At 55.8% G+C, this 26,264-nt stretch overlaps 14 protein-coding genes across 14 annotated transcripts; 9 read left to right on the top strand and 5 right to left on the bottom strand.

The window, feature by feature from the left end:
* The first annotated feature begins 239 nt into the window (after positions 1 to 239).
* On the top strand, positions 240 to 1,654 carry PUNSTDRAFT_55234 (ribonuclease H2 subunit A). The gene is given in 8 exon segments (XM_007387742.1): positions 240 to 470; positions 546 to 639; positions 694 to 814; positions 870 to 947; positions 1,007 to 1,236; positions 1,249 to 1,286; positions 1,340 to 1,463; positions 1,516 to 1,654. 8 exon segments carry the CDS (start codon positions 245 to 247, stop codon positions 1,628 to 1,630), a joined length of 1,026 nt encoding a protein of 341 aa, XP_007387804.1. The 5' UTR covers positions 240 to 244; the 3' UTR covers positions 1,631 to 1,654.
* Positions 1,655 to 2,367: 713 nt separating this feature from the next.
* Positions 2,368 to 3,067, top strand: PUNSTDRAFT_122599 (uncharacterized protein; the record flags this gene model as incomplete). Its single annotated transcript, XM_007387741.1, has 4 exons — positions 2,368 to 2,560; positions 2,619 to 2,733; positions 2,790 to 2,917; positions 2,972 to 3,067. 4 exons carry the CDS (start codon positions 2,368 to 2,370, stop codon positions 3,031 to 3,033), a joined length of 498 nt encoding a protein of 165 aa, XP_007387803.1. The 3' UTR covers positions 3,034 to 3,067.
* A 202-nt stretch (positions 3,068 to 3,269) lies between these two features.
* PUNSTDRAFT_55230 (WD40 repeat-like protein) lies at positions 3,270 to 6,465 on the bottom strand. Its single transcript, XM_007387740.1, has 9 exons — positions 5,891 to 6,465; positions 5,770 to 5,842; positions 5,151 to 5,720; positions 4,384 to 5,097; positions 4,219 to 4,323; positions 4,049 to 4,161; positions 3,858 to 3,993; positions 3,549 to 3,803; positions 3,270 to 3,490 (listed from the first exon to the last, which is right to left on the bottom strand). The coding sequence occupies exons 1-4, from the start codon at positions 6,419 to 6,421 to the stop codon at positions 4,997 to 4,999; spliced, it is 1,275 nt and encodes a 424-aa protein (XP_007387802.1). The 5' UTR covers positions 6,422 to 6,465; the 3' UTR covers positions 3,270 to 3,490; positions 3,549 to 3,803; positions 3,858 to 3,993; positions 4,049 to 4,161; positions 4,219 to 4,323; positions 4,384 to 4,996.
* Positions 6,466 to 6,782: 317 nt separating this feature from the next.
* On the bottom strand, positions 6,783 to 7,444 carry PUNSTDRAFT_146190 (uncharacterized protein; the record flags this gene model as incomplete). The annotated part of the gene is made up of 3 exons (XM_007387739.1): positions 6,783 to 6,996; positions 7,206 to 7,280; positions 7,343 to 7,444. 3 exons carry the CDS (start codon positions 7,442 to 7,444, stop codon positions 6,847 to 6,849), a joined length of 327 nt encoding a protein of 108 aa, XP_007387801.1. The 3' UTR covers positions 6,783 to 6,846.
* A 333-nt stretch (positions 7,445 to 7,777) lies between these two features.
* On the top strand, positions 7,778 to 9,421 carry PUNSTDRAFT_107727 (protein disulfide isomerase). The gene is made up of 7 exons (XM_007387738.1): positions 7,778 to 7,991; positions 8,054 to 8,214; positions 8,267 to 8,345; positions 8,401 to 8,497; positions 8,554 to 8,664; positions 8,720 to 9,123; positions 9,190 to 9,421. Exons 1-7 carry the CDS (start codon positions 7,864 to 7,866, stop codon positions 9,335 to 9,337), a joined length of 1,128 nt encoding a protein of 375 aa, XP_007387800.1. The 5' UTR covers positions 7,778 to 7,863; the 3' UTR covers positions 9,338 to 9,421.
* A 645-nt stretch (positions 9,422 to 10,066) lies between these two features.
* PUNSTDRAFT_92315 (uncharacterized protein) lies at positions 10,067 to 11,116 on the top strand. The gene is made up of 4 exons (XM_007387737.1): positions 10,067 to 10,480; positions 10,540 to 10,751; positions 10,812 to 10,841; positions 10,910 to 11,116. The coding sequence occupies exons 1-4, from the start codon at positions 10,097 to 10,099 to the stop codon at positions 11,043 to 11,045; spliced, it is 762 nt and encodes a 253-aa protein (XP_007387799.1). The 5' UTR covers positions 10,067 to 10,096; the 3' UTR covers positions 11,046 to 11,116.
* Positions 11,117 to 11,499: 383 nt separating this feature from the next.
* PUNSTDRAFT_107721 (uncharacterized protein) lies at positions 11,500 to 12,662 on the top strand. Its single transcript, XM_007387736.1, has 4 exons — positions 11,500 to 11,755; positions 11,809 to 11,886; positions 11,955 to 12,168; positions 12,225 to 12,662. Exons 1-4 carry the CDS (start codon positions 11,518 to 11,520, stop codon positions 12,382 to 12,384), a joined length of 690 nt encoding a protein of 229 aa, XP_007387798.1. The 5' UTR covers positions 11,500 to 11,517; the 3' UTR covers positions 12,385 to 12,662.
* A 480-nt stretch (positions 12,663 to 13,142) lies between these two features.
* On the top strand, positions 13,143 to 13,731 carry PUNSTDRAFT_138073 (uncharacterized protein; the record flags this gene model as incomplete). The annotated part of the gene is made up of 3 exons (XM_007387735.1): positions 13,143 to 13,204; positions 13,266 to 13,541; positions 13,611 to 13,731. The coding sequence occupies 3 exons, from the start codon at positions 13,143 to 13,145 to the stop codon at positions 13,729 to 13,731; spliced, it is 459 nt and encodes a 152-aa protein (XP_007387797.1).
* A 465-nt stretch (positions 13,732 to 14,196) lies between these two features.
* PUNSTDRAFT_122594 (uncharacterized protein) lies at positions 14,197 to 14,905 on the top strand. Its single transcript, XM_007387734.1, has 3 exons — positions 14,197 to 14,287; positions 14,371 to 14,646; positions 14,715 to 14,905. Exons 1-3 carry the CDS (start codon positions 14,220 to 14,222, stop codon positions 14,842 to 14,844), a joined length of 474 nt encoding a protein of 157 aa, XP_007387796.1. The 5' UTR covers positions 14,197 to 14,219; the 3' UTR covers positions 14,845 to 14,905.
* A 264-nt stretch (positions 14,906 to 15,169) lies between these two features.
* Positions 15,170 to 15,932, bottom strand: PUNSTDRAFT_122593 (uncharacterized protein). The gene is made up of 3 exons (XM_007387733.1): positions 15,716 to 15,932; positions 15,567 to 15,659; positions 15,170 to 15,490 (listed from the first exon to the last, which is right to left on the bottom strand). Exons 1-3 carry the CDS (start codon positions 15,805 to 15,807, stop codon positions 15,289 to 15,291), a joined length of 387 nt encoding a protein of 128 aa, XP_007387795.1. The 5' UTR covers positions 15,808 to 15,932; the 3' UTR covers positions 15,170 to 15,288.
* A 1,027-nt stretch (positions 15,933 to 16,959) lies between these two features.
* Positions 16,960 to 22,392, bottom strand: PUNSTDRAFT_107717 (glycoside hydrolase family 13 protein; the record flags this gene model as incomplete). Its single annotated transcript, XM_007387732.1, has 29 exons — positions 16,960 to 17,200; positions 17,253 to 17,333; positions 17,395 to 17,454; positions 17,506 to 17,543; positions 17,596 to 17,808; positions 17,859 to 17,913; positions 17,968 to 18,122; positions 18,183 to 18,397; positions 18,467 to 18,563; positions 18,612 to 18,774; positions 18,833 to 18,974; positions 19,031 to 19,180; positions 19,239 to 19,922; positions 19,992 to 20,201; positions 20,308 to 20,369; positions 20,448 to 20,474; positions 20,548 to 20,551; positions 20,625 to 20,767; positions 20,822 to 20,864; positions 20,926 to 20,993; positions 21,078 to 21,146; positions 21,238 to 21,300; positions 21,360 to 21,521; positions 21,577 to 21,615; positions 21,668 to 21,763; positions 21,832 to 21,960; positions 22,016 to 22,045; positions 22,102 to 22,236; positions 22,288 to 22,392. 17 exons carry the CDS (start codon positions 22,390 to 22,392, stop codon positions 19,742 to 19,744), a joined length of 1,566 nt encoding a protein of 521 aa, XP_007387794.1. The 3' UTR covers positions 16,960 to 17,200; positions 17,253 to 17,333; positions 17,395 to 17,454; positions 17,506 to 17,543; positions 17,596 to 17,808; positions 17,859 to 17,913; positions 17,968 to 18,122; positions 18,183 to 18,397; positions 18,467 to 18,563; positions 18,612 to 18,774; positions 18,833 to 18,974; positions 19,031 to 19,180; positions 19,239 to 19,741.
* Positions 22,393 to 22,814: 422 nt separating this feature from the next.
* PUNSTDRAFT_116174 (ubiE/COQ5 methyltransferase) lies at positions 22,815 to 23,633 on the top strand (the record flags this gene model as incomplete). The annotated part of the gene is made up of 1 exon (XM_007387731.1): positions 22,815 to 23,633. One exon carries the CDS (start codon positions 22,815 to 22,817, stop codon positions 23,631 to 23,633), a length of 819 nt encoding a protein of 272 aa, XP_007387793.1.
* A 184-nt stretch (positions 23,634 to 23,817) lies between these two features.
* Positions 23,818 to 24,596, top strand: PUNSTDRAFT_47148 (uncharacterized protein; the record flags this gene model as incomplete). Its single annotated transcript, XM_007387730.1, has 3 exons — positions 23,818 to 24,089; positions 24,154 to 24,527; positions 24,556 to 24,596. 3 exons carry the CDS (start codon positions 23,818 to 23,820, stop codon positions 24,594 to 24,596), a joined length of 687 nt encoding a protein of 228 aa, XP_007387792.1.
* Positions 24,597 to 24,647: 51 nt separating this feature from the next.
* On the bottom strand, positions 24,648 to 25,845 carry PUNSTDRAFT_92305 (acyl-CoA N-acyltransferase). The gene is made up of 2 exons (XM_007387729.1): positions 24,976 to 25,845; positions 24,648 to 24,922 (listed from the first exon to the last, which is right to left on the bottom strand). The coding sequence occupies exons 1-2, from the start codon at positions 25,612 to 25,614 to the stop codon at positions 24,767 to 24,769; spliced, it is 795 nt and encodes a 264-aa protein (XP_007387791.1). The 5' UTR covers positions 25,615 to 25,845; the 3' UTR covers positions 24,648 to 24,766.
* Positions 25,846 to 26,264: the final 419 nt, after the last annotated feature.

Raw genomic sequence — 26,264 nt, 5'->3', positions numbered from 1 at the left:
AGGCTAGGGACAAGTAAGGATGTGTGGATGGCTCACCATCTGGTGTTATTTTATTCCCCTGAAGTTCTAATAGGGTCGCAGCTCTCCGCCGACTGCGTCGCAGCAGCTCGGAAGATGCCATCTAGCGGAGCTTGAAACCAGCGGGGAAGCACGTCTCGTCACGCGTGCGTGACGCCGACGCGTCAGTGCCGTGTTCCTCGCCAAACCCTCACCAAGGTTTGCTTGTCTAGGGGCAGCATCGAATATGCCGCAAATGCCCTCGAACGCCGCCGGGTTGCACAGCTCCTCAGAGGCGAAGCTGGTCACTGAGTCCTATACACACCATGCTCCCAAACCGACCGCCCCAGGACCGTACATAATGGGCGTTGACGAGGCGGGGCGCGGACCTGTGCTAGGTCCATTGGTGTACGGAGTCGCGTACTGCACAGCAGAGTTTAGGGACTCCGGCTTACAGGAACTTGGCTTTGCGGGTGCGTGTTTCTTTTGAGTCGTCGCGTCGCGTCTAGGGGAATGGGAGGAAATGACAGCTCACTGGCGTATCGCAGACTCTAAGACGCTTACCCCGGAAGTACGGTCTCAGCTTCTTGAGACGCTGAGCTCGAATCCGGAGAAACTGTCCTGGTCGGTCAGAGTGTTATGGTAGGGAGGGCAGTCTCATGCTTGCTAGGACCACCTAACGACGGCTTGTCGTAGCCCGCAGGCGCTCTCTGCTGGGATGCTGCGCATACCACCCATTAACCTCAATAGACAGTCGGAGGAGGCGACCATATTGCTGATCCGGGAAGTCTTACAGAAAGGAATAGAATTGACTGAGGTCATCATTTACTTCGCTACACTGTACGTTGCGAGTTCCAACATATGACGTGTAGGTCTACGTCGACGCTCTCGGCCCTCCGGAGAAGTATGAAAAATACCTTTCGTCCGTGTTTCCGGGTATCTCAATCACCGTGCGTTGGCCTCCTGTTCTTCTCGAGATTCTTCAGTTTGAACCGCTCACCGTCTATAGGTTCGGAACAAGGCGGATTCGTTGTTCAAAATCGTCGGTGCTGCAAGCGTAGCGGCCAAGGTGACGAGGGACGAATGCCTGGAGAACTGGCTGTTTGAAGAAGGCGGTGAACCCCGACCCATCCCACGGACGGTCCACGAAGCACCTGAAGAGACGCCCCTGGTGGAGCATCCCAGCGATGCCGATCAGTCAGGTGCGCAAAAGGATGTCGATATGGAAAGCACGCAAGACGTACCGACCTATCCATGGGGAAGCGTTCTTGGGAGTGGCTATCCCGGAGGTACGGTGCAGCCATTATGTGATTCGACACGGTGCCTCAGGTTCGACTTGTAGATCCGAAGACCGTCGCATGGATGGACTGCTCGCTGGACCCGGTTTTTGGTTACCCTTCGGTTGCTCGATTTTCTTGGAGCACTATCAAAAACAGACTGGCCCAAAAGGCTCACGAAGTCAAATGGTGCGCAAGAATAGAGACTGTCGGGTTTTATCGAGCTTACACAACATCACAGGATGGACGAAGGTCAAGCGTCGCTCGTCAAAGCGTTTCAAAGCGCACAGGGGCGCGATAAGGATCGCTGCGCTGTTACCAAGGATCTTTCGATATGTAGCGTCGGGGCGCTATGACGACGCCGTGTGATGCCTCGCCCTTTCATACGCCGAATACTCCCATACCGACCCATACAGCCCGGCGTACTGAAGAGCTCAACACCTGTCGACGAACAGGAGGATCCATAAATTGTTGCGGCGCCCGTAGCTTTCTTTCGATCGCGCGTTGTTCAAGTTGCATTTACGCCGCCCGCCCGGGGCAAGTTTCACCAAGAACCCGCACCAATCGGATGGTAGTACATCGCGTCTTGAAACACCCGAGGCAACCGTCGAACGCGAACGGCTATCGACCTTGCACCCTATCGCAGCGGCAACGAACCGGCATTCGACCCATACGCGCCCTTGCCACATCGTCATCTTTACAGCTATCCAAGGCATGGTTATTCTTCGTAGAATCGCAAACCTCGTGGCGCTTATACTGCATGCATCTCTGCGTTATGGGAATTACCCGCGTGTGAGACACATAGTTTTAAGTTGCCAATATTTAGTTTAGTTTCGCAAAAAACGAGCGATATATTCGATTGTGTAGAGTACAGCCCCCGTCTGCTGCTTGCACGCAAATGTCATCAGTTCTGTACATCGACTTGTTGCTGTCATCCCGTGGTTGGACTATGGGCCACTGCACCATCTGGAGATACTGATATCATGCTCCATCTCCTGACTGCCTTTACACAACGCGATGCGGCGGATATTGCGTGCATAAGGGTAAGGCTACCTGACGGTTGATATCTGGTTGCAATTTCTCAGGCATGACCATGTCGTTAGCACCCGCACCCCACGCCGTTGGAGTGTTCCCCACGTACAGCCGGCATCGGAGCGAGGTCGCGCTCAAGATTCGCGAGAAGAAGCTATCCTTCACTGGCGATGACTTCGACATTACGGACGCCGCTACCGGCGCGAAGGTCTTCCACGTAGACGGCAAGGTGTTCTCTCTCCAAGGTCGCAAAGGTACATCTCACCGCCATTGTTGTCTGAACTAGGCCGACGCTAATCGATCCCATTCCAGAGATTTCTGACGCCGCCGGCAACCGCCTCTTCACGTTGCTTAAGTCGCACTTCCACATCTACACGACCTTCCACGGCAAGGGCCCGGCCTCAGACGCGACGATCTTCACCGTCAAGTCCTCATTCAGTTTTGGCACCAAGCTACAACCCGACCACCGGTCGCGATGAAAAGGTCGTTCTCAAAGGCGGCTTTTTCGACCGCCAAGGCCAAGAACACATATAACGACGTACCCGTTGCCCGTATCAGGCAAGTTCTTCAACGCGGGTCAACCGCTGTCATCCTGACGGTCGCACCGGGTGGTGAGTATCCTGCGCTGCTCTCGGATGCATTGCCGATGTGATCGTTCTGTGCAGTCAATTTCGCATTGCTTGCCGCGTTCTGCATCTGCCTGGACAAGAAGGCCAATGAACAGTAATCATTTAATACTTGATGCTTCTTGCTTCCACCAGCATTTGATGATACCCATCCATGTAATTGAGACGCACCGGTAATGGAGCATACACGGACACGGTTTCTTCCGTTGGGATGTGCTCGGAGCTTGCGCTGTGATCAAGCTGTGACAGATATTATGGGGTGCTGCGGGACCCAGAGTAATCCACTCAGGTACCATGCTCGTTGTTCGCTTCTCCTCCTGCCGGAGGGCCCCTCGACCGGCAGCTGGGCCGTAGCCATACAATAAAATACACAGCGAACGGCTGCCTCTACGAGCCACAGTCCATGCCGCTGTTGTCTTGATGCCCGACGCTACCAACGCTCCAGGTGGAGCTCAACTTCAACTGGCTACCCTCCAACAGCTCGACGAACTAGTCGAAACTGCAACGCGCGCCTTTTTGGACAACGCCCTGTTCCACTATTGCGCCGATGCTCATGTTGTAAGAGCATAAGTCCTCCTTCGCTGGCTACTTGTTACTCAAACGGCGCACCAACTAGCCCATGGCCAACCCGGAATCCACAAGGGATCGACGTAACCTGATCCGTGTCCTGCATTTCATCATCAAAGGCGCTTTCCTATGCAAACATCGGAATACAGTCATTGTCGTGCCCAAGGAGGATGGCTCTTGGAAGATCGTGGCGGGAACGCTATGGCTACAGCCGGGGTCTCGTTTAGACCTTTGGAAGATTGCGACCTTCATACGCGCTGGAGTGCTCCCTACACTCGCGGGCTGGGGATGGAAAGGATTCAAGGTGCGGGAGTTAATCGCCTTGACGTCGTTCTTCTCCCAAATGCCTTTTGTGCAGCGACTCGCCCTCGAATATGAGCCCGCATCCGAGCACGCGGCCAAGAACGCCTTCAAAGCCAAGGGGATCAAACAGTCGCCCAAGCAAACGTGGTTTCTCCAGCTAGCTTGGACGGATCCGAACTTCCAGGGAAAGGGCACGTTTTGCAAATCTCGAGATGATGCCAGCCTACTACATGTTGCCATATACAGGATATCTCTCCATGCTTATCCGAGACCAGTTTGCATTCGCTCCTGACCAGATACACATGTTGGATGCCAGCGGGCCATCAGCCCGTGATCGCTACCAGCATCTTGGCTTCGAGGTGTGTGGTCACCCATACTTCATGCACTGGCGACGATCAATACTCATGACACTTCAGGAGAATTCTACCATGGTTTTTGGACGTGGTAAAGTGGGGCCTGATGGCATTGCTTCAAAGGACAAGGAGAAAGCTACGGGACTCCAAAATTTCAGCATGACCAGGGTTCGTGCATGCCATCCATTAGACGTTTTCGTGTCTATTCACCTGATCACTTATTCGTAGTGGCCCAAAGCATGAGACATGACGTGCTGGTAGCACTTGCGGCAATCAGGTCGAGCGGCAACTAGGACAAGTGAAGCCCGGCACTTCGCGGGAGAACCATCACTCACGGTGTTGAGGTTGTATTCGCTCCTATGCGGATTCCGTGTTCAGAGCTGCACCATACCGAAATATGGAATACATCGGCAACACCATATTTCCTGTTCCCTTTTGCACAGATGGGGTGAGGCGTAACTTGTGTTCAAAGGAATATGTAGGAACGCATAAGCCGAGGGAGCGGGACTGCACCCAAGTCGCGCTCATATCACGGCTAACCAAGGAAGCCAGGGTGGTTAGGTAGGTAGTATTAACCGGTGCGGTCCAAATACCGGAACAGCCGGGCTCCAGGGCCTCGCACTAGTGGCGAGCCTGGGTTACAGGGTATTGCATTAAATATCTAGCTGCCTCCAGTACTTGCCGACGGTGAATCGGTATCAGACACGTGTACAGCGCAACGCATTCGCGAGCTACATTGTGTCAAGCATTATGATTGTATGTAGACAAATCATCATGGGGAACAAAGCGATAAATGTCGGTGGATATGTACACCGATGGCAAGAAGTCGCTGCTGAGACCGTCACTGCGTCGTGAAGACCAAGCACGCGCCGTCGTCTCCGGCAGAGACCAAAACCTTGCCTTCCATTCCCAGTGAGGCATCCAAGACGGGAGCGCGATGGCCTAGAAGCCACAGAATCAACGACGTGCATGCAAGAGCAAACGCAGCGGCGTACCCTTATGCTCCGCTAATAACGTGCCCGACCGTGCATCCCAGGATCGAAGGGTCATATCGGCAGAGCCGGACACCAGGATATGCGGTTGAGCCGGATGCGTGATAAGCCTGGTAATTGGATCTTCATGCTCCAAGGTTGCCCGAAGGCGCATAGTGACGACGTCCCATACGTACGCCTTTGAGTCAGTGCCAGCTGTGACGACGACATCGACGCCCTCGACCCCAATATCGACGAAAGTTATGGCCTCGACGCTCTCGCCAGCCTTGTGACCAGGAAGGCTGCCGACGATCTCGCCCTTGCTCAAACTGATGATGCGCACATCACCAGCGGCACCGCCTACAACCGCAAGCGTGCTCGAGGGGTTGACCGCGAGGGCTGTGATCCCGTCAAGGTCGAACCGCGCATCGGTCGGAGAGAGCTTGAACAGCGGTGACTCTTTATGAGGGTCAAAAATGATGAAGGTCCCGTCTTCGTCGGCGGTCACGATGCGTTTACCGTCTGGTGTGAATGTGCCGCAACATACCGGGGCAGCATGACCTCCAAAAACCTGCATGACACGGCCGGAAGGTACTGGGGCAACCTCAGCGAAGGTTGCAGGCAGCGGGAACTAAGGACGCACATTGCCACATCCAAACCAACTGGTCTTGCGATCCCGCGAGAAGAACATGTCCCTTGGGATGCCATTTGAGCCACTGCACCTTCGATCAGCGGCAGCGCGAGCAAAAATATTCTCGCCATACCGTAACTTCATTGGGCCCATACAGCTCGGTTAGGAACTCCCACGTACTCCAGTCCTCCGCAGCTTTACCCTTGGTGGCTCCTACTCTCCGCCATATCCGCGTCTTGCCGTCCATCCCGCCCGTAGCAATCATCTCGCCATCGTGACTCCACTCCACGGCCACAATGCTGTCGCTGTGACCAGTCAATTTAACCACCGCCTGACCCGTCGTGATATCCCATATGTAGCCAACTTCGTCTTCTCCGCCAGACACTGCGAGAGGTTGGGTTGGATGTACCGAAGCGCAGAAAACGGAGGCCCCATGCTCCGTGAATTGCTGGATGGAGTTGTTCTCGTAGTTGGCCTCGTCAAAAGCACCAGATGTTGATCCCGGGAGATCCCCGAGCTGGTCTGCAGCCTCATCTTCGTCCTCATCCATCGGGTGGTCGCCATCCTCGGGGAGGTCGTACACGGCCAGAATCTCCTCTCCTTCGATGTAGGCTTCTTCACCATCACCGTCGTACTGTTCTTCGTGATCGTTCGGGGCAGACATAGCTCCAGAGAGTTCAGTTCGTCTTGCAAACCCCCGCCTACCGGAACCAGAATATATACAAGGAGAAGGTGCTGAGTAAAGACGATAATCAGTCAGCACAATGAGATCTTTGAGTCAACTGCGATAATTTGAGCAACGTCGGTGATACCCCTAACCCCAAATCAGGTTTACCGGCTCTCAAGAATTTATGTGATCGTACATGTAAGTTTCTAGAGCAATACACAACCCTCAGTCAAGTCGCAGGCAAGCCAGCTAGGGTTCCTCAGCATCATCGTATCGCGCGAGGGCGAGTAGCACACGACTGAACGATCCAATCGATTCATTCATCGGGTGTAGAGAATTCGACACGCGAAGCACATACCATACAACACGAATTCGATCTGACAAGCACTGTAGCTTTGGGACAACCTGGTTCGCGTGCCCGCCTATACGGCTTGGGGAGGAGTGTATGCCAAAGGCCTGTCTGTGAAATTGGGCTCGCCGAAGATGGGCGCGAACTGGGGCTGGCGGACGATGCTCTCGAAGTGGCGGATGAGGTCCGAGTACTTGGCGCGGGTCAGAGAGTCGAGGATAATCTATGGAAGCACCACATAAACACGTTGGCATCGTCTCTCGATGTCAAAACAGAAAGGTACGGACCTGGACAGCGAAGCTGATGGGGCTAACGAGACGGCAAGGGTTATGCGTTCGCCACTAGGTAGGTATGCGCTAGGAGGTGCATCTATAGATAGAGCAGGCAAAGACGAGGTAGGATCTGCTCACTGGAACGCGCAACGGCAATGACCTCGTAGAGAGTGAAGCCATCGGCAGCCTCGAACACCCGGATTTTGCCTAAGGGAAAATTCGCTAGGAACCAGGGCTGGTGACGGAAAATGGATGAAAGGAGGTAACCAACGTGCGAACACGAGGGCAGCGCTGTACCTCGAGACGTAGGGCGTGTTTGTCCCTCTCGTACTCGAACTCGGGCACCGTCACCTCAATGCCGCTATACGCTGCGACGGCTTGGAGCTGCGATGGTTCCATATTGAATGAATACGTAGCGATCTTATGCAATGACACGATAGCGCACCAGGTGGATGAGAGGGTACTATGCCAGTGCGTATAGCACGCCAATGGGGGCCATCCTCTACGACGAACCGAATTCGAAGCGCGCTTTTAACGACGCCAAACATCGTCGAACAAACCCATCCAGCGGCCCTTGCAGGTTATACCGCGCAGCCAGAGACTAAGTAAACCCATCCAGCTTGCTCATACTGAGATTCGAGTTGTGCGAACGCCGGTGCGAGCGATGCCGAGGCCGAGGGGAACGAGGGGAAGAGACATAGAACGCGTTCCCACGACTTCTCCACACGCTGTGCCCCTTCCACGTCGCCACTGCTCACCGCAGTGTTTATAAATCCGGAGGACCGGAGGTGCACTGAGCTCCTTCACTAGTTTCCGCCATGAGACTCTCTTTCTTTGCGTTCGGTGCGGCGCTGCTGAGCGGTGTACTCGCTTCCAACGTCATCGAGCTCACCCCGGACAACTTTGACGAATACATTGGCAAGGGCAAGCCCGCGCTCGTCGAATTGTGCGTCTTCGGGAGGTCGACAACTTATTGACATACACACTCATGCATTAGCAATGCCTTAGCTTTGCACCCTGGTGTGGCCACTGCAAGAACCTCGCGCCCGTATACGAACAGCTCGCGGATGCATACGCACATGCGAAGGACAAAGTGATCATCGCGAAGGTTGATGCCGACGGCGAGGGCAAGCCTCTTGGTCAGAAGTACGGTGTGACGGGCTACCCAAGTGAGCATCACTCCCTTCCTATCACTATGCTGCGGCTCATAGGGCCCTGCAGCACTGAAGTGGTTTAATGCGGACGGCGGGGAGCCAGAGAAGTACGAAGGCGGACGTGACTTGGAAAACCTTGTCGCACAGTGAGTATCGCGACTCCGCCCTTGTTTCCTCAGCAAGCTGAATCTTGGTGTCAAGTGTAACGGCGAAGTCGGGCGTGAAGTCCAACATCAAGCCTCCCCCGCCTCCCGCTTACACTGTTCTCGACACCCACACCTTCGATAATCTGGTTATGGTGCGGAAGGAGGCCCAAACCACATAGAATGCCTGTTGACCTACGTTTGTGTGCAGGACCCCACCAAGAACGTACTCGTCGCGTTCACTGCGCCTTGGTGCGGCCACTGCAAGCGCATGAAGCCAGAGTTTGAGAAGGCAGCCATTGACTTCCTTGCTGATGAGGACGTGAGTTTGATTCTACCACTCAAGCGTGGCACAGATGGCTTACAGCTATGTTCAGTGTGTTGTCGCCAACGTCGACGCCGACGCCGCGCCCAACAAGCCCCTAGCCCAGAAATACAAGATCGGCTCCTTCCCGACTCTCAAGTTCTTCTCGAAGGACAACAAGGAACCCGAGGAGTACGAGGGCGGGCGCACCGAAGCCGACTTTGTGGACTTCCTGAACGAGAAGTGCGGCAAGAAGCGTGCCGTCGGCGGTGGACTCAACGAGGAGGCCGGCCGCCTGCCCGAGTTCGACGCGCTCGCGAGCAAGTTCTTCGTCGCGGCCGCGGACGCGCGGAGTAGCATCTACCAGGAAGCACTCGCGCTCGCGAAGGCGGGCGGCGAGACGAGCAAGCACTACCTGCGCGTGATGGAGAAGGTCGTGAACGGCACGGAGGACTACGTCCAGAAGGAGTCCAAGCGGTGAGCCGCGCTTCGTGCGTTTCGTGGAGCCCGGGTTACTGATCGCGATTTGCATCGCTGGTCTAGGCTGTCGTCGATCTTGCAGAAGAAGACGCTCGCGCCGAAGAAGCTCGATGAGATCAAAATCAAGGCCAACGTCCTTGCCGCGTTCGCTGCGCAGAAGGCCGAGGAGGCGAAGGAGGCCTTTGATGAGAAGGTGCACGAGGAGCTGTAGGCATGGTTTGAGCGTGTCCTCCTAGCTTGAGTTACTCCTTCATGTTATCGATCGCGCGTTAGAGCTATTCTATCTGGATCATCTGCTGCGTGGACGGTCGATGCGCAAACACGGATCCACCAGGATATCGAGCGGCGTTCAAAAACCCAAGAGACCTCATGCTGTGCTAGATTTGGGACAGTTCCGACGAGCGCGGATGAGAGATCTTAAGATAAAGATAAAGGAAGCGCAATTATGGCAGATCGGGAACGCAACTCAAACGCCTTTTGACGAAGATTGTCTTGAGATGTCTCGCTGATGTATGTACGTGGGCCTCTCATACGATAACAAGACACGGGGATGGTGTAATGCGGTCACCCCATTGGCTGCCTCGTGTATTGATTCTCTCCGGCTCATGGTGCGGAGGTACCGATTGATCAGAGTTTCTAATCCTGCACATACACGAGGGGGGCGTACTTAAGCACCCGACATAATCGAGACCCCCCTCCGCGCCACTTGACGCTCAGATACTCTGCCCTCACTCGACGGCTGCGACATCAAATCGGTCTCATATACATCGCTACCTTACATCTTTCCTATCGACAGTACCAACACGTCAGCGTTATGAGTACAACAGGAAGGCCCGCAGACGTGCTGCTGGAAATACGGGGATGCCGATGGTCAAGCAGCAAGAAAAAGTGGATCTCGACTTCGCGCAAGGATAAATTCCAGGAGCCGTTCCCGTCCTGGATCAAGGTCGTCACCTGGAATATCGACTTCATGCAGCAGGGGACGAAGCCCCGCCTCGCGGCCGCGCTCGCTCACCTCCGTAACGGCGTCTTCAAGTGCGCGGACGGCGGGGCGCCGGAGCCGTGCTGCATCTTGCTGCAGGAGGTGCACGAAGGCGCGTTCTCGGTGATCATGGAGGACGACTGGATCCGGAACCATTTCGTGCTCGTGCCGGAGGGACCGAACATGTTCCCGATCTATTACGGGCAGGTGACGCTCGTGGCGAGGACGATACCGGTGCAGAGGGCATACAGCTTGGAGTTCCAGGAGACGAGGATGGGGAGGACGGCGCTGTTCGTCGACGTGCTGATGAGCGTTCCGACGAGCGAGGGGTGGCGACGGTCGACCATGCGCATCGCGAACACGCATCTTGAAGTGAGCTTTCCCTTCGGACATTGTGCCAAGAGACCGCCACCCTGACCCGCGGTGCGCAGTCGTTGCCGGAGGGCTTCGAAATGCGTCCTATCCAGATGAGCTTGATATCGCGCGCGCTTCAGGAAGGGAACTTGGCCGGCGGGATCGTGTGCGGCGACATGAACGTCATTCGACGGGAGGACGAGTCGTTGGCCGAGGACGCGGGCCTGCAGGACGCCTGGAACGGGAAGCGGGGTGATAAGTCGGGGCACACCTGGGGCTATCAGCCACGGCGAGTATTTATACATACCTCACCTGAAACGCGTTCTCTTGCTGATGATATACAATGTAGGGGCCGGTTTCCGCCTGGGCGGTTAGATAGGTACGTTCAAGTCGAGCGACATCGCTTGGCGTGCTAACAGGAAGAGCTGATGCAACGTTCCCGCTCAGGATATTCTTCACGAAGAACGTGGGATTCAACGTGGACGAGCCGACGCGGATCGGCGAGGGCGTGCGTTGGGGGCCTGGGCCGACAGACTACGTGAGCGACCACTTTGGGCTGCTGACGACGGTGAGTGTGCTATAGCGAGCTTGAGGCCTAGTGCGTGTATATGCATTCTGTATTCTTCTGGGCTGTTCGATGTGGATATTATCTCGGGGACCGTGTTGTATAACGCGTTACGCAAGTCAGCCCGATCAATGACGCACTAGGCCCGGTCAGCACATGGCCTGCGGGGTGCGCGCGGGAAGTCGATATTGTTGGAACACCGTCCTCGGCGACGGGAGACACAGTGCCTCGGTCGTTGCGGACAGCGTCGGCGCAGTTGGCTTCAAGGATGAATGTGAATGTACGCGTGTGCTCATTGTTAGCGACAGTGATGAAGCCAATCGAGAACGAGTCGGCATCAGAAACATCGAACGACCGCGCGACTTCTGACAGGGCGGCCGGGCTCCGCCGAGCCGGCATATAAAGCGCACAAGGTTCGGGTTCAATTTTCAAGCCTTTGCTTGCTGATCCCCCCTCGCACTCGCTCCCCGCGCTCCCCCCTTCTCCGACGATGTTCTCCTCGTTTTTGACTCTCGCGGTTCTCGCGTCTGGTGCCCTCGCCCAGACGTTCATGATCAACACCCCGACGTCGGCGGTGCAGTGCCAGCCCGTCCTCCTCAGCTGGCAGGGTGGAGCTCCCCCCTACTTCCTGAGCGTCCTCCCCGGCGGACAGCCCAGCGCCGCCGCTCTTGAGGATCTCGGTGAACAGACCGGTACCTCGCTCACCTGGACAGTCGATATCGCGGCCGGTGAGCATCCGTCTTATGTCCTCTTTCGTGCCTCTCCTGACGCCCGTACGCAGGCACTTCCCTCGGCCTGACCCTCCGCGACTCGACCGGTGCCCTCGCGCAGTCCGGTCAGTTCACCGTTCAGGGCTCTTGTAAGCACGCCCGTGTCAATGCCTCCGCAGCTCCATCTTCTCACGCTCGTTTCTATGACGTCTCGCAGCCGATAGCTCGTGCATTGGCAAAAACTCGCTCTCGTCCAGCGTTGCCGGTTCGTCGACTGCTGCCTCTGGCTCGTCCACCTCTGGCTCGGCAGCCGGTACGTCCTCTGCGGTTTCGACCACCGTATCGACACCCGCCGCAACTTCTTCGGCAGTGACCACCACCGCCGCCGCGACCTCGGCGCACTCGACTTCGACTGCCCCCTCAAGCGCCGCGTACGTCTTTCGCTCTTTTATATTGTGCAAACTTGTTCTGAGACGACGTGTAACAGCACCTCGAAGGCTTCCACCCCCGGTTCTTCGGCTGCTGCCGGCACGTCCTCCAGCGCCGCTGCGCCCACCACCAGCAGCTCGGCAGCCGCCCCGACCAACGTTGCGCAATTCGGTGCCGCCGCCGTCCTCGGCGCTGCCGTTGCTGCCATGCTCGCTTAAAGAGCGCAATCAACAAACTAGCGCGTCTCGCGTACGGACCTTATCCTCTCCCCTCCTATCTCTGTTTTCCTCATCCTCAGAGGCACTCTCGCGTGTGTTGTGAGCGGATATACCCTCTCGCGTTCCTGTCCCTTTTCGGTTTTTCGAGCGGTTTGGCCAAAGCTTCCCTAATATACGACATCTTTCCATCTCAACACCCCAGAAAGTACCGTGTAGCCTGCATAGGCGCTCCGGATGTAATGTTGATTTTGCACATAATACGAGACGAGCTTTCCGCGTCCGGCTTCCTACTTTTGTGACCGAGAAGCGAGTCCACCTTGGGAGGTAAGGTAAGTAGCCCATTCAGAAAGAGGTCATGAACGATGTGATATTCGCGCATAGAGATATTCCGGTTCGTCCGTCGCCTACTCCAACGGGAATTCCACTTCGCAAGCCAGTGCTGGTCCGGCGCAAGGCGTGCAATCCGCGACTGCGCAGTCGCAATATACGTATGGACTGGAACCTATGACCACAGCTTTGCGAAGTGGCCTTGGAAGTACCGTGGCTGTTTGCGGCGGTACATGCCTCCGGATGACTTCATCATGATGCTCCGCCAGCTTCCCGTCTCTGACAGTGCACCCCAAATGGACTTTCAATTATGGGGCGGCGGTAGTAAAGCAGCGGTTGAAAGCATATATAAGGCGTAGGTTTTCGTCGCAACCTGGCTATACCAACGTTACCACCCACTTTTACCTCCCGAATTTAATATTCTTACGAACATGCAATTCATCAAGCAGCTCGCGCTCGTCGCCCTCCTCGCCTCCGGCGCTGCCGCCCAAGTGTGAGTGGTACACCTCCACGATCTTCGCTTGCTATGCCAGTATTGACGACTCGCGCCTTAGAACCTCGTTCCTGTCCAGCGTCCTTTCGTCCGACCTGCCCACCGGCACCCTGTTGTCTTCGCTCGAGTCGGCGGGCACGGGGGCGCTGTCGTCCCTCGCGTCGAGCGCTACCGCACCCGCGTCGAGCGCGCGGTCCGCCGGGAGCAGCGTCGCGGCCAGCGCGAGCAGTTTCGCGTCCAGCGCGAGCAGTTTCGCCGCGTCGGTGGCCTCCGCCGAGAGCAGCTCGGTCTCGTCGCTCAGCCGGTCGGGCTCGTCCGCGGCATCGTCCATAACTGGGTGAGCCTCGCGCCGGATCCCTGCGCCTTGGGCGAGACGACTTCATGAGGCTGATGGGTCGCGTTTTAGATCTGGCAGTGGTACCGCCAGCGCTTCGGCCACCCAGACTTCGAGTCCTGCTGATGCGGTCGAGGTCGCTCGGTACGGGTTGGCTGCTGCCGTCGGCGTGGCCGCGATCGTCCTGGTTTGAGCATGTGAGCAGAGAGCATGCGCTCCATGGACTAGTTTGTTAGAAAATTGGGCGCTTTTACGAGCATACATCGTCATACGATTCCTCGAAATGAGCTTGGTACATGCGAATGCAATGCGTTGTATGACTATAATTCTGATCATGTTGAGGCGCGAGGCTGAGCGTCGTATGCTGAGCGCTCAGCCCTGCATGTTGAATCGTTGATGGAACGCCAAACAAGGGAATTGTGGTACTCTTGCAGCCTCGAAGCAACATGTTGGGCGCTGATCAGTGTTGAAGAAGGCGAGAAAGGTTCTGCATGTGGAGCTACGTATGTGTCGCCCTATAACTTAGATTGCTACAAGCGTTCTCGAACGCGTGGCGACGGCGGTGGCAATCGTGTCGCATGACCGACCCGGTGACCATCTTGAGATGCAGATTTAAAGTAATACGTTGCAAGCCAAGCACTCCGCACGGCTCTCTTCCATGAACCAACACCAGCGCTAATCATGCAGCTACAGAAACAGCTGTCCGTAGTCGTCGCATTGGCAGCAGGAGCGATGGCACAGAGTTCGGTGTAAGTGCAGAGCCCGCCGCGGCGCTGGGTCACGATGAGCGGAGATGCAAAGTGCTAAAGCACGACGTGGGGGGTGTTCCCAGAACCACGCAGTCGACGCTCACGGCGTCGGGCACGGACATCTCGAGCATTGCGCCCTCGGGAAGCGTGCTCCCGCCCGGGTCGACGCTCATCCCGACCTCGACATCCTCGTCCTTCTCGTCGATATCGTCGAGCGTCGCGTCGAGCCTCAGCAGCGAGTTTTCGAGCGCCGGAAGCGCTGCGTCCTCCGCGATCTCGAGGTCGGGGTCCGGCCGGCCGGCCAGCGCCACGAGCGGCGTTGCATCCAGTTCCACCGCTCCGGCTACTGCTAGTTCTGGGTGAGTACTTGAACGCCGTTGGGCGGACCGTGATGGATGGGTGGTTGACCATATATGGTTACGGGCAGTTCGGCGAGCACGAGCGATGCGGCGGCGCCGAGTCAGACGTCAAGCTTTGCTGAGAAGAACTTGGAGTCCGGGATGCATATCGAAGTCGCCGCCGTGGTTGGGGCGGCTATGGTGGTTTTGCTTGCATGAAGGCAAAGGGACAGGACGTTAATGTATGAGTCTTTCGCGGCACCGTCACGGTGACGCAACCCAGTAGCAGCTCTCGAGTCCCTACCGGTACCATTACCTGGCCATGGGTGCCTGTTTATGATGCATGGTGACTGAGAAGGTAGATGAGGCCACGACAAGGGAAGCTCGGCCGGCGTATTATCACGAATCATGCCGCAGGACCGCAGGCCAACGAATCTTATCCCGGAACAGCCTTTTTACAGTACCACCTTCCCCACACTTCGCTCAAGTAACGCCCCACGACCGATCGACGATTTATCCGAGGTTTTTTTTTGGCTATTCAAATAATATTAGGATTGCATCAGGCTTCAGCCCTCGTGAATATCGGAGAAGCCATCCGCAGCAGCTCTACGGGTACTACAGGAAGAGAAGCCCTCCTTGCGACTAAATAATGTCACACTGATCTCACAGTAACATCATCAACGATGGGATCGTCACCACCAGCAGAGGTACGAGACCGAAGGGCACGTTCGAAACGGCGTCCGAGGTTGAAGTAGGCGAGGAGGAGGAGGAGGGAGAGGTCGTTGACGGCCCGCTTGCGGCGGACACCGAGGATGCCGATGCGCTCGAAGCAGCTGCCGCAGCGGTGGAGGAGCTGAACTTCGAGCTGGTAAATGTCGGGAAAATAGACACGGGGGGTCAGTGGGACGAATAAGACGAAAGGAGAAGGGGGAAGCCCTTACCGGATAGATGAATGGATGAGCGTGTTCGAGTTCGTAGCGGACGTTAAGCTGTGAGATTCGAATGCGCTCGTGGAGGGGCTCGGGACGCTCGTCCTGTGCGGATTTCATTAAGGTATTCATAGGCCTCGAGACTAGCGACAGGGTCTTACGTGGATTGGCTTTGGCTGTCTTGCGCGGAAACGCTAGCGGCGCATGCAGCTGCGCAAGCAACGAGCGTGAAGAATGCCGAGGGTCGCATCATGCGGGAATCTGTCGCATACTGGACCGCTTACGCCGCGCTTTTCAACCGGATGGGCGACGGGGAACGTCATTATCGCGGACATGATCCATGCGCCGTTGAGGAGCGAGCGCACTGCGCAGGACGTCATAACGCTCAAAATACCACGGGCGGGGGCGTCTGAGGAGTGAAGCAGGCGCTCCGATCAACAATGCGCGGGTTGCGGCTCTCGGGACTGCCAAAACCCGTGATGGGGGCGCGGCGATATACATGCTACCGACAGGAGCGCATGAAGGGGCCTGACTGAATTCAGTAGCGAGACGCGGGAATATACGTGATACCTGTCCGCCGCGAGCCGACGCAGGTAGATGGCGGTTATCTGGTTCCGCTCCCGCCCGGCGGCCTTGTGTTGAGACGAAACGTAGACCGTTCAGTTCGTTTCATCGTAGGTTTGCACAACGTTGATCGCGACCCGCAGTCTCTGAGTAACGCATTACCTCGCCCGTAGGGGTGGAAATGATCCGATAAAGTGCACTTCAAGCTTCGAAGTGAGAGCATAAGCGGGTGGTAGGATGCTAGCACAGGCAAGACACTTCCAAAGAAGAGGCCGAGGGTTCATATGACCGCACCACAAGTTATCACAAGGTTCTTTGGGTTCAGCCAGCTTGTTCCCGACGAAGTCCCTTGGTGGTGAACGTGGTCAGAAAGAGGAGAAACCCTACCACGCGAAGGTTGTCACGCACCGTGACATGGCGTGCGTCCAGATCCGTTGCGCGATTCACTTCGGTCACGGGAGTCACGGCCTAAGCTTGTTTTTGCCCCTGCTCCGGTCAGCAGGTCGAATAATCTCGTTTGCTTGTCAGCCATATACTACTGCAACAGATATTCGCTTGACTGCTGGTGCATTTAGAAGGCAACAAGTTATGCGATGCTCACGATAGATTCGGAGAAGCATCACTATGCTTTGGACACCCCCGCAGACCAAGAAGGTGATGACCGCCTCCGATGTCGGTCTTCCCCGCACTTTCCTCTTGGAGACTCTCAGGTTAAGATATGCCATCAGCTCGCGTGACGGAAAGTTCCCAAGGCGGCCCTCGCATTCGTCGCACATCTCGGCTAACCCCACATTCTACCCCGGACTCTGTTCGCGATCGCCGCAAAAATCCCGGACTGGATGCCTTTTCGGATCGACTGACCAATGGCCAGAGGAACCCTCTGTGCGGAGGGAGGTCGGTATATAGCTCTACGCGTGCCTACTACGAGAAGTTCCCCGATATCCGCATCCGCTCCTTCCTATACTCCCTATCACTGTCGGGGACAGTCTAGTGACAGTTCTGGACGACCGCCATGCCTTCCGACCGACCAGACTGGACTGTGGTTGACTTCATTCACACCGGTCCCTTCTGGCGCCATAGCGGTAAGTGCGGTATGGCCTTGTTGACTCCACGCACCGTTGACCAGCAGCCCAGGGATCCTGATCTTGAACTTGTCTCTTCTGTTGCCGTTATTGACGGCATGGATGAATGGTCTGGACTCGTCCTTGGTCAATGGTGAGTGTCGTCTGTCGCCTGTCGACCATTGTCGTTGCGTGGCTCACGCGCTCAGGTCTAGGTCTCCAAATATTACCAGATTGGCAGGAATACTTTCATCATCCAGAGGGAAAGGCTTTAGGTATCCTCATCTCACGATAGATGCACGTTTGCACAAACTGACGCATGCTAGGTTTGATAAACTCGGCTCAGAATATTGGGGCCCTGATGGTTAGCCTCTCGTACGCCCAGATGAACATTGTCAATTGATCTCGAGACGCAGGGTTATCCGCTGACGCCGTTCGCCAACGACCACCTTGGTCGTCGTGCCACTCTGTTCATGGGGTCGATAGTCATGCTCGCCGGTACTATAACACAAACGACCTCCACATCCGTAGCGATGTTCACCGGAGCCCGCGTCTTGATCGGCTTTGGGCTGGCTCTGGCATTGAGCGCGTCTCCACTTCTCATCACCGAGCTGGCGTACCCTACACAGGTAAGCCACTATCTGCAGCATGCGATGCGCATACTCACGATCTCTTGCAGCGCGGTAAACTCTCCGCGGGATACAACGCATCCTGGTACATAGGCAGTATCATCTGTGAGTTCCGCCAGGTCGATCTGCTCGGCTGTATGCTAAGGGCGCAAATGGCAGCCGCTTGGGCGTGTTTCGCCTCCTACGACAGAGTCGCAGGGTCTACATGGACCTGGAGGATCCCCACACTCATTCAAGGGCTTGTTCCGGTCTTTCAGATTCTCCTCATATGGTTCATCCCCGAAAGCCCGCGGTGGCTTGTAGCACAGGGAATGGTATTTGCATCACCATATCCTTCGCGACTCTCGTGTCTCAGATCAATTTCTCGTCCCTAGGAGTCGAAAGCGGCGGCTGTTCTCGCGCGCTATCATGCTAGCAGCCGGGATGAGCGCGATCCCTTGGTTGTCTTCGAGCTGGCCCAGATCCGACATGCGCTTAGGACGGAAAAGGAGTACTCGCAAAGCACCAGCTTCTCCACCCTATGGGCGACGCCGGGAAACCGGAAACGCATGATGATCATTATCGCCATCGCGTTGTTCTCCCAGTGGAGGTACGAGGGCGCTTACCTTCATTCGCGGTTCAATGAGGACTGATTTTGCGTTCAACTGCGATTCATCAGTGGCAACGGTCTGGTCTCTTACTATATCAACCTTGTTTTGGAAGGTGTTGGTATCATTGATACCCGCCGTAAAGCCGAAATCAATGGCGGTCTTCAGGTGGGCCTTTCTTTCTAGAAAGCTCGTCCCCATTGTAACCAGTTACAGGCCTGGAACCTGGCATGCGCCATGACCGGTGCCTTGCTCGTCGACCGTCTTGGTCGGAGAACCTTATTCATCATCTCTACTGCCGGCATGGCAGTCGTCTTCGCAATGTGGACACTTACCACGGCACTCTTCAGTACCACCGGCAATACCGCGGCTGCGAAAGGTGATTCCCTTCATTTGACATCCAACTCGAGCTATCTGATGCTGACTGTCCCTCGCAGCAACCGTTCCACTCATCTTCTTGTTCTTCCTCATGTACGATCTGGCATACACTCCGATGCTCGTCGCATATACCTTGGAAATCCTCCCGTTCCATATCCGAGCGAAAGGTTTCGCGATCATGAACATGACGGTCGGTTTAACGTCAGTGCACCTCCCCGATTATGTCGATATCGGGCTTGACATTCCACGTTATCCAGAATCGCGTTCAACCAGTTCATAAATCCCTGGGCTCTCGACGCCATGGGATGGAAGTACTACCTCGTATACTGCGCGTGGCTAGCGTTCGAACTTGCTTTCGTCATGAAGTTCATCGTTGAGACGAAGGGCCGTACTTTGGAGGAAACGGCAAGTTGCCCATCTAGTTCAGTGAAGCTCACCGATACTAATTTCGATCCCCTGTCAGGCCGCACTCTTCGACGGGAACCGTCCCGCGCTGGAGCTCACGCAGCAAGGTGGCGACGCGGCGACGATGCAGATGGATCAACGCGTGCTCAGCGGTATCTATACTGCGCCGAACGGACTTCAGATATCTGTCTCGGTTGAGAAGTCCGACGATTCTCACGGCGAGCTGTACGGGATGAAGCGCAAAAACGGGAGCGATAGCAGTGAGTACGACGACTCCGTTACGGATGCGGGCCCTTCCAGCCCTGTGGTCGGACGTGCGCTATAGCGTGCGAGTAGCATAAACAACTGCCGGTGATTTGGACGACGTTCTCTCGTCCAACGATATTCTGATGTAATGCCTGTCTATCCACATTGGGACTTTTACGATTTGTGCAAAAGTATGTATCATTATATACACCTTCAATCATATCAAGCAAACACTGTATCGTTGTAGACCGTGTCCCGCAATTTCTGGCCCGATGTTCGCATATGGCAACTCCGATCGTCGCACAATCCCTGGAAGTCTATCCTTCAGGAACCCACACCTGAACGCCTCCGGGGGGGCACGAGAACGCTGCCCATCCATCGGCGCCCACCGTAACGACCGGGATCTCGGATCCTAGCAGTGCCCGGTATGTGCGCTGCGGTCCTGCGCCAGCCGTATCACCCACATTCATACGCAGAATTTGTGGCTGCGATCTTGGGCTGGGCAACGTTCAGGGTGGTGAGTGAGCGGCGTACGTGACACGCAGAGGGGCGAGATGGCAAACTCACGGAGCATTGCTAACGACGACCATGCAGCCGCTCCCTTGGCGGGTGGAGTCGCCCACGCGGACCCAACCAATGCAGTTCGGACTGTCGAAGAAGTCGCGCGTGGGGCCGTACGCATACAACTTCCTCGCTCGGATGAGCGTGTCTAACGGCTGGGCGACTTCCGGGTCATAACACTCCTTGTTGGGGTACAAGTCTCCGTAAAAGACGCATCTGCAACGTAATACGTACGCACGACGACATGCGTTCACATGAAAGGTGGAGAAGGACGGGTTTCAATGTGTGCTCTAAGCGGCTCATGCGTCCGAGATGCACTCACGGATGACCTTCGGCTCTCAGCAATATGAGGGCGTAGGCCTGGAGCTTGAAGTTCGAACCAACCTGGAATACAAAGTCCGGAATCGCAAGCATGAATGTTCATCGAAGCGGACGGAGATCAGATGCGGGGACTGCGCTTACCCAGCTCTCGAGGCTTTGTCCTATTTGCTATAACGTGGGATCGCCAGCAGTCAATTGAAGGAACTTCGGACGGGAGACGAAGTTACTTCAGAAGACGTACAGTGCTACGAACCCAAAGCTCGATGAGCAACGAAGCTTGATATGTGGCTATCCACGGCATGGAGTAAAATTGCTCACTCATGGTTGTCCACGAACGTGACGGCGTCTCCCGGTCTAGCTTTAACGAGGGTCTTGTCGAAGATTCTGCGCAGATCGTACGATGGACCCCTCTTGCTGGCCTGATGGAAGTTGTCGTGCAAAGGCACGTCGAAGAACGAAGTCTGTCGAAGACCATGGATAAGTACTTAGAATTCAATGAAAGTGACAGTATTCACCAATCCTCCGAATGCGCGGACGTACGGCAAAATAAGTTTGAGACTGTATGAACAATACAACCGATATATAACAATTTTGTCGAGCCCAGGAGTCAAACACGCACTTAGCAGACCAGTATTCGGCGACGGCGAACATCCGGGATTTCCCACTCGCGTCTCGGGTGCGACTGAGCTAGGAATACAATTCGCGAAATCATCGCATGCCCTATCAGCAAGTGTGCCATTGCTCTCCTATTCTGGACACGGAAAGACGTACGAAGTTTCTCAAGAACACCCTGTCCATATGTTTAATTGCGTCAAGCCTAAAACCTTGCGCGCCAGTGGTCTGTACGAATCTGGGGTTAGCTCGCGAGCACTTCGGATTAGGCAATAGGGGTGGCGACTTGTCCCGGGGCCGACGTGACGGAAGAACGTACCTCGAGAACCCAGCGGCCCCACGCCTCTTGATCCTGGATTACCTCTGAGTGCCGGTGATCGATCTATTTCAAGGGCGAAAATCAGTCTTAGTGTATCGGCTAGGTAATGACCTATATTTCACGTCAGAGCCCAGCAGATAGTCATAGTTGCCAAGTTCGTTGTCGACGTTCCTCGACCATCCTTTATGACGATCGCTGACGAGCCGGTATACGCCACCCGTCTTGGTACGTTGATCCCAGTCTACGCCAGTGAAATGTGCGTGATTCCATTTCATCGCGCTGTACTGAAGTGTATCGTGAGGTTGCATCACCCACAAGAGATCCAGAGGGTAACTGTACCTGATTTCCACGCCCAGGAAACTCATAAATAGTCCATGCCTGGCCAGATTCGTTGAGAAAGCTTTTTCGCTATAGCATTTCAAACGCTTACCTCGATTTCGCGTGGAGGTGCAAGGTCTCGCATGCGATTCTTAGGGTCTACAGGGACTGCCAAGCACGGTTCGCACCGATCTGCTCCCAACTTGTGCTGTCCAAGATACATGTTAAGATGAATCGTGCTTCCAGCCACACCACAGAAACAAGTAGAAATCTCACGTTCAAGATCGCATCAAGTATGAGATCGATCCCAGCGAGCTTTGCGGTAGCCGAAAGCTGGAGGAGCTCATCCTTCGTGCCCCACCTCGTGGCGATAGCACCTTTCTGGTCGAACTCGCCGAGATCCCACTAATCTTCATCAGCACCTGGAGCGTAAATACAATGTTGAGCCATGGCGCCGTACCAAATCATATGCATCGTATCCCTGCCCCTCCTGTAATGCGTTCAGCGCTCTTCACGGACGAGTGAGTGGGCTAAAAATAGACGCACCGGCCGCATAGCTTTATGTGCCGGTGGTAGCCAGAGCTGAGTGACGCCGAGCTCCTTCAGACGAGGTATTTCGTCGTCCAAGTGTTTCCACCAGCTTTTCCCTTCAAACTTAGCATCCCACGTGAAACATTGTATCTGTATTAACGTCAGAACTGGATTAAAGCCATACAGGCAACAATAACGTACCATAAGTGGATTGTCACAGCTGGACTCTGGTGCAAGGCGCATTCCAGGTAGCGCTGGGTGAGGCCAAGGCCTCAAGAATTGGGGAAGCCAGTTAATGAACGGCATTTAGCTAATAAAAAACGAATGTTGAATAGAATGCAGCTCAGCAGTGCACCGCGTCAGGAGGAAGGAGAGGACCTTGCACATGTGACCGCGTCCAATAACTGAATGGCACTGAACAGCCACGCAGTGAACTGCAATGACTCTGCCGAGCTCGGGAGGCCCTCGGGAGGCGAGCAGGCGGTCGGCAAAGGTTTACGATATATTCGTGCTTGGTCCCGGACTCGAGCATTATTCTCTGGGTGTTTTTGGATAGCTTTCGTCACGGTATGCGGGCAGGAAAGACTGTAACCTCCCGACTATCGATGCATGGAAATCACCTCCCGAGTACCATCTGGCCTATATAAACTATATGTTGCCGCGGCTTAGAAGTTCTGATCAGCATTCCTCGTTCACCCAACCCCAACGCGACTTCACTACCACGCCCGATGGCTAGCGTAGACTCTGAACGTGTCTACATCTCGGACCATAGCGCGGCTCCTATCCGGTCCCACAGCTGGCGCACCGTCGACAACTCGGCCGCATATCTCGTTCCCCATCTCAAACCCGATCTCCGCATCCTCGACGTCGGATGTGGTCCCGGAACCATCACAATCGACCTTGCTCGCCACGTCCCGCAGGGACACGTCGTCGGCGTTGAATACTCGCCCGATCCTCTCGACGGCGCGCGCACGCTCGCTGCCCAGGAGGGCGTGAACAACGTCGAGTTCGTGACCGGCGACGTGCATGCGCTGCAGTACCCAGACAATACATTCGACGTTGTTCACGCCCACCAGGTCCTCCAGCACATTCGCGATCCCGTGCAAGCTCTTCGCGAGATGCGCCGCGTCACGAAGGCCGGAGGCATTGTTGCCGCTCGCGAATCCGGGGCTATGCTCTGGTACCCTCGCTTGCCCGCCTTCGACGAGTGGAAGGAACTATACAATAGAATCGCGAAGGCGCGGGGTGGGAACCCCGACCCAGGCAGCTACATCCATGTCTGGGCCAAGGAGGCGGGCTTCGACCGTGCCAGCATCAAGTGCTCCGTCGGAACTTGGTGCTTCAGCACGCAGGATGAGAGAAAGTGGTGGGGCAATATGTGGGCGGACAGGTCCGTCGGTTCAGCGTACGCAGACATCGCCGTTGGAGATGGGCACTGCGCGCGGGAGGACCTAGAGCGGCTCGCTGCGGCCTGGAGAGATTGGGTGCAGAACGAGGACGGGTGGTTCAGCATCGCGCACGGGGAGATTATATGCCGGAAAGACTAAGTACATGTCTCATCGACCGTAGTTTTGTAAAGTTACATGTCATTGCGACCTGCAGGCTGGTTAAATCGTATTCTCATATGTAGGAAGGCAGTAGTGACGCACTGAACCGCGCTGAAACCCTGCACTGCTTCCGGCGCAACCTCCTGGCCTCGTCCTTGTGCGGTTGCACATCCTCAGCCTCGCTATGTCTCCAAGTCATCCTCCGAAAGAGATTCGGGTCCGTGTACCTCGCCACCACTCGCAGCGTGTCGGTCCTGCCTTGTCCGCCAAGATCGTCTCCATTGCCGCCACGGAGGGAAACGTGAAGGTCGACACTCGGCAGAGCATTCACAACACGCATGAAGCGGGTAGCGACCTGGTAAAGGCTATCGAGAGCGCCAGCGAGTGGAACAGCATGCTGGCGAGCGCACGCGCCGAGAGAGGTCCCCAGTGGGACGTAGCGACGCAAATGCGAGTGTCACTGACTCATGATTCACTATGCTTTTGGTGCTCCAGGAGGCTAACAAACATGTCTCTATAGGTTCTTTGTGGACGAAGGATCTGAATTGTACTATGACCCAACCCCATTGCGAGGAGAACCCGCCGACGCAGCACCCCCCAAGGAAGAGCCCGCCGCCAGCTCTTCTCATTTATCCGGATTTAATTCCGTTCCTCAGGCTCAAGAATTCGTGCCCATGGCTATATCTCCCCAACTCCGGCGGGCCCCTAGCATGTCCGGAGGCATGAACGCTGCGCATCCTTACGGCCAGCCCAATCAGAATCAACCCTTCTCCCCGATCTCGCCGTACGGAGGGATGAATGCGGGCATGGGCAACATGGGCGCTATGGGCGGCATGGGCATGAACATGAGTGGCGGTATGGGTGGACAAATGGGTGGCATGAACATGGGAGGTGGTATACCGCCTAATCAGTTCTATGGCAGCAACCCAGGGCAAGGTGGTGGAGATGGGGGAGTGCCCTTAATGTCTCACGCACAAGCTCAAGGGAGGCGGATGATGACGCGGGGAATGAATGGCGAAGACTTGAATGGATGGGGGCGGTAACATACGCAGAGAATTCGAGACGGCCTGTAAGTACCTGAGCGACCAATTACTCGGAGGCGTAGCTAATCCTATTGTACCGCATCGACAGACTTATTTCTTACTTTCCAAGACCGACTGCACCCTCTCTCTTGCTCCGCCCTCCCAGTCGTCCCAGCACAGAGAATACACCACACTGTGCCGACCCTTTCCATCCTCTTTTGGATCCCCCGATCGTACGTCGAGGCCTTCCTTATCCGGGGGCAGAACCTGTCGGTCGAGTTACTGCTTGAGATTCGCGTGCAGAGGATCAGAGCACTCACCCAGCTCCACCTCGTCAGGCCTTCCTCAACGAACCCCATCTTCTCCGCCGTCTTCCTACTGGGGACGTTATCCTGATGGGCAAACCACTCGACCCTCCTTAAGCCCAATCCAGCCTTCTCCGCCGTGGGCAACTCCAGGCAGTACTGCAGCATCAAGCCGACCGCGTTCCTCGCGACGTGCGTTCCTTGGTATCCAGGCAGGATCGTCAACGCTCCGAGCTCGGCGGTCAGCTGCAGGGGAGAGCCGTTGATGATGCCGATGATGCCTGCCAGCGCACCGCTGCCCTGCCCGTCCTCCGCGAACGCGAAGGGCCCCGGCGCGGTCTTGTCGATGACCGCGAACAAGCACCCGCCCGGGTCGCGCCTGACCGCCACTTCGAGCAATCCCAGCATCGTCTCGAGGTTGGGGAAGCTCCATGGTAAGTACTTGAAGAGCTTAGCCTTGTCAGCGTCGGAACCGAAGGCGTTGTAGATTGCCTCGGCGTGGACGCGGGGGATGAAGGGGACGATGGCCACGAGGGCGTTCTGGAGCGTGGAGGAGTGGATAGGGAAGGCGAAGTTGAGGTCATAAGGATCGGGACCCCACAGCGCGGATGCATCTGGTAGTGGTGGAGGCTGAAACGAATTCGTCCAGGACATCGTATGAGGGATATGTCAGTAGTATGAATACTACCTGACAGGCGTTGTCGGCGCGAGGATATCGAAACCGGGGGCAGATGGAGATATTCAAATCCGTTGCACTGTACTGCGCGCGCCCGTCTGTTACGATTGCGCTCATTTGATTTATGACTCATTATTCTCACCGACTGCGACGGGCCCTCCTGGTTGCAGGCCCGAAAGACTCAGGCGTGTGCTCGTAGGCAATAGCATTTTGTTGTTTTGGCACTATACTCCAGCACCACCTCAATGGCATTAATCTACACATAATATGCTCGCGGATTGTCGCCACGTCATGAAACTCCTCTCAACGTAGAATAGCGTGATTGGAGCGATTAAGGAGGCCATGTTGCTCTGGACCGGTATCCACGAGCTTCGACACCCTGCCTGCATTCTTCCCGACTGAACATCGTGAAGAACAGGATTGGTGCGACATCAGGAAGACGCCGGTCGTGGATCTATCTGAAGAGGCATGGCGACGCGCGAAGAAAAATACCTCACGTTGTTTGTTCATGCTTGGCCCCCTGTGTTAGGGGCTTTCCAAGCTCACCAACTCGGACCTGCCCAAGACACCGGCCACCGAGCAACCACAGATTAGCACCTCTGCGTATTGTATCTACCAAGTAGCAATG

The sequence above is a fragment of the Punctularia strigosozonata genome, assembly GCF_000264995.1.
Source record: "Punctularia strigosozonata HHB-11173 SS5 unplaced genomic scaffold PUNSTscaffold_15, whole genome shotgun sequence".
Taxonomy (NCBI): Eukaryota; Fungi; Basidiomycota; class Agaricomycetes; order Corticiales; family Punctulariaceae; genus Punctularia; species Punctularia strigosozonata.
The sequence above is the reverse complement of the archived record's forward strand: the minus strand, read 5'-3'. Positions and strand labels throughout refer to the sequence as shown.